This window comes from Mya arenaria, chromosome 4, assembly GCF_026914265.1.
Source record: "Mya arenaria isolate MELC-2E11 chromosome 4, ASM2691426v1".
Classification (NCBI taxonomy): domain Eukaryota; kingdom Metazoa; phylum Mollusca; class Bivalvia; order Myida; family Myidae; genus Mya; species Mya arenaria.
In genome coordinates, this window is record NC_069125.1 from 31,106,212 (window position 1) to 31,117,416 (window position 11,205).

At 35.4% G+C, this 11,205-nt stretch overlaps 1 protein-coding gene across 2 annotated transcripts in view; it reads left to right on the plus strand.

The window, feature by feature from the left end:
• The window catches only part of LOC128231728 (proteoglycan 4-like), a 39,695-nt gene that overhangs the window by 21,524 nt on the left and 6,966 nt on the right, over window positions 1-11,205 (plus strand). The window contains exons 1-4 of one of the 2 annotated variants that reach the window (XM_052944863.1): window positions 644-794; window positions 1,461-1,568; window positions 2,801-2,897; window positions 6,481-7,114. In XM_052944863.1, coding sequence (XP_052800823.1) covers window positions 714-794; window positions 1,461-1,568; window positions 2,801-2,897; window positions 6,481-7,114 — 920 coding nt within the window. In that variant the 5' untranslated portion in view covers window positions 644-713. Of the gene's footprint in view, window positions 1-643; window positions 795-1,460; window positions 1,569-2,800; window positions 2,898-6,480; window positions 7,115-11,205 lie in introns of those variants that run through there. The other variant, XM_052944862.1, reaches the window with a different exon arrangement.

Consider the following 11,205-nt stretch of genomic DNA (forward strand, 5'->3'; position numbering starts at 1 on the left):
CATCATTGCATTTTCTTGAAAGGCCAATGAGACATCCAGTCATGCTGTAAATTGCTTGATTGGCGCATTGGTTTGTTTTTTTAGAACAGAAATATTTATTGATTATCGAAATTGGTCAATTTGTTATTGAGGTAAATGAGTATGTGCACAGAGATACCAACGTTGCAATTATTATAATCAATTCGCCCAATAAACACCTGATAAATTACAAACGCTCTGTTGCCTAATGATTCAAAATTGCTGAGGAGTAAAAATAAAACATACGAACTCATTGTTTGGGTAACTAATCACTAATAATTATCAAAAACGAACTTCCATGGAGATTATACGATAAATATCATGGATATTCCGCAAACAAGTCTATCTTGTGTAGCCATCAGTATAACACATTGGGGCTTACAATGGAAATTACGTTGCTCATAAAGTCCCATTTGTGAAGCCCTATTCGGGGGCTTTCTTCCGTGCGAATGCTACTTTGTCTGTTCATGTCTTGAAGTAGATTTGTGCTTATTTTGTCAAAGACACGCTTCCAACAACGACATTTTTCTGCTAGATTTTCTCTGGCACATTCTGGAACTGTTTTATTTCTTTTAAGTTATGAAAGATTGTTTTCTTTGGATCATATTTATCAGTTTGACTCTATAAGATTGTTGTTTTACAAACTAGCTGTTTATTTTGAAGGAGCTTTGCTTCCTTATAAGGATTTTTTGGACATGGGTTGCTTGCATTTGGAATTGGGTGCGTTGGATTACACAGTTAATGAGTTTGATGATGAGAGTAACCTAGAAATTCAGGTTTGTGTTTTGTTTTATATAAAGGGAAGTAATACATGGTTGGTATTTCATCTATTATTTACTATGGCTAGAGCGACTACTTCCCTTTAATCGGATTTCGTTCGTATCAATTCGCTATTGCACACCAAATCACGCATACATATCACAAAATCATGACGAAAATTAAACTTCACACAATTGAACATTTATTCACAAACAAACAATTCATTTAGACACGCATTGAAGTAGGCTGATATACATAGTTTTGTATTGTCCAAGGTCAAGGTTGTGAGTCACAGGCCGGATAGAACTCGTATGGATGAAGGGAAAACGTAATACAAGCTTTGAATGAAAATAGGGCATTTGTTAATACCATAACAATGAGTTTACGAAATAACGTAAAGTGAAACATAACAGCCAAAAGCATGTATAATAACATTTCCCGGTGGCCCAATCCGCAAGAGGGAGAATCCTCCGTCGATTTCATATATATTGATATATCGCGAAATACATCAACAGGAGAATCATAAAAGAACATAATGGTTTGTTTCTGCGTGTACCATGCTTTTAATGGTATATAACTTTTTGTCCAGTCTTATATTAAAATCGATCCCAAAATGTATGACTTTTGTTTCCGGTTTTGTAAAAAACGCCACCCTACTATACCCTTTATTGCACGTGTTACAGGTTCGGGAGCTGGTGGGACGATGCACGTGTCCTCGGCAGTTTCCCATCGTCAAGGTCGGCGAGGGGAAGTACAAGATTGGGGACAACCAGACGCTTGTTTTTGTCAGAGTATGTTTTTCATACATATTAGGTTGCAAATACCAAGTATAAAATTAATTTTACATAACAATTGGATTTCCAAACCTCGCTAGTGATGACAAAGGCTCCAAGTTATATCTATCTTTTGCATGAGACAAAACTGGTGTCGGATTATTTACATTTATGTTATGAAATGCGCGTATATATACACATGACATCATCCTTTTAAGGAATGAAAGTTTTAGTGTTGCGGTTCACCGATGTTTGAACAAATATGGTCAGCACATGGTTAGTTAATTAAGAAGGACTTCGCGAATATCCGTGCCGTAACCGAATGTTTTCATACAAAGATGAACCGCAATTCTAAACTTTTCAAAGATAATAATTTCGCTCCTACTTGCAAATTTTCTCTGGAATAATCCAGCTACAACGCTAAAAATAACGCTTTCAAGACACTTGAACGCAGTATAAATTCGGCAGTTTGAACATCGGCTGCGTCAATGACGTGAGTAACAAACATACATAACATATGTTTTGTATGTTTGTTATTAATGTCTGAAAATAGCGCATTGGACCAATGTTTCTTGTTTCAATGTTACTCGACATTAAATAAAGATTCTTGTATATTGACGTCACTTAAGTTTTCATCGACGTCACGTGCGTTTTACCTCAATAAATCTTCACTTGATTAATCAGAGGTATTCCAAATATGCAACGTTTATCAGAATATGAGTGCTAATGTAAGGAAATGTGTGTTCGTCTCGTAGAAATAAATAAATTCCCCATTCCCTATGAAAATAGAATACTTTAAATTTTCAAAAACTATTTCAAAGCATTAACATAAATAAATTATCCTCTAGCTATTTTTGTGAGAAAAATAATGTAAATCGTGAATTAATCCCTACAGTCCTCCTTCCTTATTCAGTTACTGTAGTAATTAAACACCATAATACTTTTTCTACCCGACTCGTATAATTATCTAAATAGTATAGTTTCTTGTTAACGAAATGTATGCAATCATTCGTGTTCTAATTTCTGATGCATGTATTTCCTAATTGTTTTTTTTTTATCATTTGCCATACATCTTTAAGTTTATTCCATGTACATATCTGCTATAAAACTGATGTCTACCTAGGCCTAGTTCTTGAATTTAACTGAGACCGAAACTGTCTGGAAGGTAAATACTTAGAAATTATACCAAGGGACCAACAGTTCATTTAGTATCTAACAAACATAATACAAAATACTTTCTCTCTGATCAGATTTTACGGAAGCACGTGATGATCCGGGTGGGAGGCGGCTGGGACACTCTAGAACACTACCTGGATCGCCACGACCCCTGTCGCTGTGGATTTCAAGGTAGGAGAACTTCCGGATTTTAAAGATGCTTTGTGGTTTGTGGCTTGGCCGTCCCTACCCTCAATGTAATAGCCCAAGGGGTTGGGGTAGTACGACGGAGGACTCGACATTTAATATAAAAGCATTGCTAATTTCGACCACGTATGACCGCCCCGACAGTTCAGTGGAAGAGCGTCCACGCCGAGTGATTCCGGAAAGCGTCATACCGAAAGACGTTGTACCAGTAGCTCACTTGCCCTTCGCTCGGCATTAAAGGGTTGTTTTGTGAAGTCAGTACTGGTTTAACCAAGAAAAGTTGTCTCTCGTATTGGTGCCTTTTCAGCTTGCACGTTATAAGAACCAATGTGTCTTTGAAAAAGGCTTTAGTGTCGTACCCGGATCGCATTGTTTCTCTGTTTCTCCAACTTTGCTTATATCAAGATGTGCATGGGATGTCAAATATATCCAATGCCAATTACGGCTTTGTAAAACGCTTAATGGCGTGATGGCGTCACGGCGGGGTCAAGGAATAATGCAGCCATTGGGTGCCGACACACTCGAAGAAATAAACGCGTTTTATAAGCACTGTACGAAAATCGCTCGAGCGGAATGTCCATTGTGGAACGTGCAGACAGAAAGAAGTGTTAGATCATTTTCAACCATTTATGATCTCTAGTATCATGGTTAATGACCTTTTCACACAGAGACACCCAAATTATCTGTTGTAAAACGCCGGCTACTGTCACCGTTGTGGCCTTCTGTCCTTGGGTAATAAAATAAAGCTTGACCTGGCACATCCTTTAATGTAGGGAAATAAAATGCTCCTTACTCTGGTCATAAAATAAGTCGGATTGAAATTTCAGCTGTTTGACATTCTTTTAGAATTGAAGTTTTCGTTTGCATGTACTTGTACGAAAGAAGGATGGAGCTCTTGTCATTGATTTTTTTCAAGCTGATACGTTAAAATGAGTTGGGCTACGATCTACGACCCAGGTCATCCAATTCTAAATGTATTTTAGATGGTCGAGCTACGATCTACGACCAAGATCTATCAATTCTTAATGTAGTATAATTAGTCGAGCTACGGTCTACGACCCACGCCAACCAATTCTTAATGTGTAGTTTAGATGGTCGAGCTACGATCGACGACCCAGGCCAACCAATTCTTAATGTAGTTTAGATGGTCGAGCTACGATCTTCGACCCAGGCCAACCAATTCTTAATGTAGTTTAGATGGTCGAGCTACGATCTACGACTCAGACCAACCAATTCTTAATGTAGTTTAGATGGTCGAGCTACGATCTACGACCCAGGACAACCAATTTTTAATTTAGTTTAGATGGTCGAGCTACGATGTACGACCCAGGACAGCCAATTTTTAATTTAGTTTAGATGGTCGAGCTACGATCTACGACCCAGTACAACCAATTCTTAATTTAGTTTAGATGGTCGAGCTACGATCTACGACCCAGTACAACCAATTCTTAATTTAGTTTAGATGGTCGAGCTACGATCTACGACCCAGGACAACCAATTCTTAATTTAGTTTAGATGGTCGAGCTACGATCTACGACCCAGGACAACCAATTCTTAATTTAGTTTAGATGGTCGAGCTACGATCTACGACCCAGGCCGACCAATTCTTAATTTAGTTTAGATGGTCGAGCTACGATCTACGACCCACGCCAACCAATTCTTAATGTGTAGTTTAGATGGTCGAGCTACGATCTACGACCCAGGCCAACCAATTCTTAATGTAGTTTAGATGGTCGAGCTACGATCTTCGACCCAGGCCAACCAATTCTTAATGTAGTTTAGATGGTCGAGCTACGATCTACGACTCAGACCAACCAATTCTTAATTTAGTTTAGATGGTCGAGCTACGATCTACGACCCAGGACAACCAATTTTTAATTTAGTTTAGATGGTCGAGCTACGATGTACGACCCAGGACAGCCAATTTTTAATTTAGTTTAGATGGTCGAGCTACGATCTACGACCCAGTACAACCAATTCTTAATTTAGTTTAGATGGTCGAGCTACGATCTACGACCCAGTACAACCAATTCTTAATTTAGTTTAGATGGTCGAGCTACGATCTACGACCCAGGCCGACCAATTCTTAATTTAGTTTAGATGGTCGAGCTACGATCTACGACCCAGGCCGACCAATTCTTAATTTAGTTTAGACGGTCGAGCTACGTTTTAAAGTGTCGAGCTACGATATACGACCAGGGTCAACCAATTCTTAATTTAAGACGGTCTAACTACGATCAAACATCACAAATATTGACTACTTATAGTTGCAACTGAATTTAAACTATGTTTCCATCAAGGCATACGTTCATTATCACGTGTACTGGTGTTGCCAAAATTCATGTTTTTTGATCTTGAAAAAAACTCATCTCGAGATGAATTGAAATATTTATTATTTACAGCCAAATGTGATAAGTTTGACGTCCAGGCCCCGATTTCTCGAAACTTCTTAAGCTTAACAGGCTTAAGTCGCTTATTTCAATCAGCCAAAATATATAATGAAAATGGATTTTGATAATTGAAAAATGGTTGATTCTGATGATCATACAGGTTATTTTTACATAATTTCTAAAATTTCTTTAGGAAGTTAATATAACACATTTTATGGAACAACAAAAATAGTGAGATTAGCTTAAACCTGTTGTAAGGGACTTAAGAAGTTTCGAGAAAATGGGGCCAGAAGTTCATGATATTTGGTCAACGTTTTAAACGTATTATCTTGCTAAACTTGGATATTTAAGTCAACTAGAACAATTTTGGAGGTTGTGTTTTGTTGCAGTTTTTACCAACAAGTAAGAACAGGCGACGCAATACCATTTGCGACTTTATTAATTATTGTCTCATTATATAGAAGAATTATATAAACCCATACATATTATTATAAGTTATTTAATTTGGGAGTCGAATGGATATTATATATGCATAAGATTTCTTGTGCCTGATCTTTCATTACAACCCACACTATTCAACGCCATGTATGTTATATGTAAAGTTAATCTTTAGGTGGAATATATTACCCCAAGTTTCAAAAGAAGACATTATGTGCCTCAAAAACATTGTAAAGACCACATTATATGTCAAATTTTCTTTAAGAATATAAATTCTAAGATATAATTATGAATCAATTACCTTCTTTGAGGGCATAACATTCTAAATAAGGTTTTTAAAATATTGGGTCAATCATTATATCAATACGAGTTTTACCTGCCAATAGTGTTATAATGGCAATATGACCGAAAACGTGAACACGTATGCACTATTACATATATTACATATATATACTATACATGCATTTTTTAAAAATAATATTTATTTTACCCATATGGATTATTTCATAATTTAATATTGTGAAAATGGTATCAAATAGCTAGTGTTGTTTTTTTAAATAATACCAACGAAAAAAAAAATAGTGAAAGAAGCACGTGCTTTATTATTTCTCTGACTAGCCCAATAAAGGTCGAATTAGTGAAAACATTTTACAATTATATTATTAAACAGTATTCCATACGTAACACATATATATTGCTAAATTAAGACGTTCTTTTAACGTTCACAACAATCATTTCAGGTCACCGCGGTGGCGCCAAAACCCCGGGCACTCCTAGAAGAGCTAGCACTCCAGCCACGCCCAAATCTGCAAGCACGTCCAAATCAGCTCCAAACACTCCAAAAACGCCCCGGAAACTGTCCATGACGGCACCGGTTTCGCTCAACAATACACATTCCGGAAGTACAGCGCGTCCGGCCTCGCCGCGTATGCGCAGTGCATCCCCCGGCCCTAAGGTGCTTAGTTTGACTACGAAAAACAGCGTCCCTCAACCAGGATTAAGTGTAACTTCTCCTGTGATTTCAAATAAGCAACCCAGCTTTACAAACTCCGGCGGTGGTACGAAAGTGTCACAAAATGGAGTAAGTACTTCCGGTGGATATTCTAAGGGGAGCTTTGTTAAACAATCTCAAGCGAATCTCACCAGACAAACCTCCACGAGCTCCATCGGAAGTCAGCCCGGAACCACGCCACGCGGGTCCTCTCCGGGCCCCCGGCGGAGCGAATCCCCCGCACCTGTGATAGCAGCCCGCCTACGAAGCCCGTCCCCCGGGCCGACACCCAAGAAAAAACCCGGGGTGGTGCGTCCCCAGTCCGTCCCCGCGACTCAGAGATGCCAGTCTCCAGTCAAGCAGATCACCATGTCAGAACTCAGGTGAGGGTTTTATTAATATAAGAACATGACAATAAATAATAAATTACATAAACGTTTTCCCCAAAAAATACTTTGAGATACAAAGATCGGATCTAGTTTCGATATGAAAAAAAGCATTATGCATCAAAGACTTCAACGTCAGAACGCATTTTATCAAAAAAAAATTATACACTTACCTTCGGCCTGCAGAGATATAATTGCGCTATTTAATGCATTTCGATTTTTTTTGGTCATATTATGTCGAATAAATTTCAAGTAATACATTAATTTGTATTAGTCATGCACTTAAATTAACTGCCAGATGTGGGTTTTTTATTATTTTCTTTTGAGCCCATTTATGATATTAGAAAATAATTTTCATAATAGTCAGTAATGACGTATGCAATTCTTTAATGGATTGATTTCATTAATAACCTAGGGTATCATGTTTTACTGCCGTCGATTTGAAAACAGTTTATATCGATGATTCATTTCCGAACCAATTTAGGTAAATATGCCCTTAATTAATTCAAACAGCCTTCACACAAAGCGACACATTGATATTTGTTGAAATTGTGATATTTTATTAGTTGAAAATTGGGGGCTTTTCATCTAAATGTAAATTTATTGTCCAGACCTAAAGTAGCAAATAAACCCCGACATACAATTAAATTTATTTCCTATACATGGACAAGTTTGGGCAAAGCCCCCATTGATTTTCTATCTAAGCCCACAAAGAATGGCGTAGATAAAGGGTGAAGGTCGAACAATTCAATACACTTACTGCAAAATCCAATATTAGCGAAATATTTCAAACATTTGAATAAGACAGCGTATTACGCTGAAGAGGAGGACAATTCCTTCAAATTACTTAAGCAGTTGTGACTGTTAAGGGATCATTTGGTGTATTACGAGCGGATTATCCCATAAAAGGCAACATGGACTAACGATTAAGGCTTCTTAGTTAAGGTTAGTCTATTAGATTTGATTATAGATTGATAAAAATCTGTAGTAAATAATGGAGGCATTGATTTGCCGAATATTTGAATATGTAAACAAATCACTTTCAACAGATCTCTTGTTAGGTAAACATTCAACAAACCATATTTAAGGTACATGCGACGAAGATAATATGGTATTTCTTTCAAAAGATAATTTTTCTTAAACCAATATAATCGATAAGTATATATGTTGTCTTTAATGAACAGACCGTGTAACAAAAATGGAATAGACGTTTTGCACGAAAACATTGTTTGAAGATTTGCTTTAACCAAACATCGCGAGGGATATATATGTCAAATAAATGGATATTAGTGATTAATCATATATAAGGTATTGTGCGCATCATATATTATCCTTTTAATAAGATAAATCAGCCTCGTTGGACAACATATTTCTCACAGTAATTTTTAAGGATTCTAAATTTTCTGGAAAAGAAATGTGCTTAGAGTTCTGAGTGGCGGCGCAATTTTAACCAGAAAATGTGAAATACGTTTTCCCAACTGCAATTGGTGAAACTACGACTTGGATTGTGAAATATAATTATGTTCTATCTCTGGGCCGGTATTCATTAAATATATTAAGTTATAGTCTTAAATGAAGTACCTCACTTATGATTTAATAACTGCAAAATATCTGGAGTACTTTATTTTCATTGATTTGATGCAAAAAAACTTTTTATGATAGAAACCCCACTTATACTTTTCTTTCGAATTAAACTACGAACATTTTAGAGTATTGTCTTAAGATAAGAAATTACTTAAGATGTAGTATAAACCCGCCCAAGCTTTGCTTTTCTTGCGTATCATGAGTGGGGCGGTATTCATAAAACTACTTTTTTTAAAAGTCATTTCTAAACTTAAGTCAATTTCCTAAAAAATATAAAGTCAAATTAAAAGAAAAGTTTAATTGGGCTTTTTATCATAAAAGTATGTATTTTCGATCATGCGAAATTGAAAATGAAGTACTTCAGCCAATTTAAGTTATAATATCATATGAAAAGAGAGACTTTTCCTATTATTAAGTTATAATATCATATGAAAAGAGAGACTTTTCCTATTATTAAGTTATAATATCATATGAAAAGAGAGACTTTTCCTATTATTAAGTTATTATATCATATGAAAAGAGAGACTTTTCCTATTATTAAGTTATAATATCATATGAAAAGAGAGACTTTTCCTATTATTAAGTTATTATATCATACAATAAGAGAGATATTTAGGAAAATGACTTAAGTTAGGAAAAATACTTGAGATGTTTTATGAATACCGGCACTGTTTTGTTGTTTTTCAAGATAATCTTTTATTTAATACAAGCCATCATAGCAATTTAATGAACTAATCAATATAAGCAAAAACTTGGATATATAATGGCTTCAAAATTGGCAGGGAAAGTCGACAATTTCTAAACATAACTTTCTATTGAAATATGTTTACAATACACGTAATAGATTCATTCTATTACCCAGAATAAAAGCTCGCTGGAACAATTATAAAACAAACGCAATACTGAAAAGAGGTACTTGATATTAATTTTCATTGTCGGTTCCATTGTTCAGGTGAATGCAAAGTTATTGATGGCTCTGAAAAGGATTGTAAACATGTCAAAATCGGATAAATACTGGGCTTTTGTATGCGAAGAGGAGTTTTTAGGGCTTAAAGATTTTATTCCAAAGCTATAATGAATTCTGTCTGCATAATTTGTAAGGATATTCTTCTTTGCCTTGCGTTAGCATTTTCGTCAAAATTGATTCTGTTTTATTATTGCATTTATAAGCATTTAAAGTGACACTCATATCCATAATCAATACATACACATGTATAACAAACATATTTTTTCAGTAATAATGCTTTAACTACCTCCTAAATAATGCATTTATGGAAAATATTTATAACTGATCACAAGATTATAACCGTGTATTTAATAGCTGAAAACGCATTAAATGATTGGTGAGTGCTAAAAGATTTACTGCGATCTACTATCGTCTCATAAGGTAGAAATAACGTGTTTTGTGCACCTTTCTTTAAAATCAAACTCGGTATCCTTCATAAAGACCATTGTTTTCGACATTTATTCATCCTTTTTGATATATTAAAACAATAATATTAATTGTGGTAAATCTTATTTGGGAGTAAGAGTGCATCTTTAAGCCCATACAGTACCACATAGACTTTGCTTAAAAAAGTGCAAAATAATGAAATTTGAATGCCATATATTTTAAAGAAAAAAATGGTAATCCTCGTATTGCATTGTCCAATCAAGAAAGTGTGCAATTGATTTTATAGTATTTGTATAGCTCCTGGCTTGTGTCTTGTTGAATATATTTGTTCTCTTTACTCCGGGACGTGTTGACAAATGTCGTATAAATATTAATAGTTCAAACGAAAATGGATACCAATTGAGGTACGCTATATAGTTTTACATTCCATGCTACTGACTATTTTACAGTCTCTTTAAACAAACGAAACTATTGAAAAGCGATATTCAAACCGTCTAGAATGCGAGATAAAAGGTTTTGGGAGAGATTTGATTTGATTTTTCTGTTTACATATGGCTTATAATGCCTGACGTTATAAATACGAACAGGGTATGTTTACCAACAGAAATATGGACAAAGAGAAGAGGCCGGGAGCGGCCGTCTTAACGATAAATATTTTCATAATGACTGTGGTCGCAAGCGATTTGGAATAATTCATATTAATGTTCACCGAATAATTCATATGTAATTTTATCAAAATATATCATAACGCTAGATCTTGACATTTTCGTACTAGAGCGATGCTTTGCGAACAACATATTTAGATTTATCGTTATCAAGCCTCTGATGAATGAGAATGGAGTCGTAGAAATACAAAGAACATTTCCCTATCATGGCTTTCACAGCTTCAGACAGCAAGACTGTTGTCTTAAAGCAATCACTCTCTGTTCATAAAGCATCATATCGAAAATGTTCAACGAAGTGAACAAAAATGCTTTTGTCTTAGGTGAATTTAAAAACTAACAATGTTTTCACATCGAAAATATGAAAATTAGCAAGAAAAATATCTAAAAAATAAAGACGTATGAATAATTTTGATGGAAGCTGGAGGGTACTCATAATATTCGTTGTT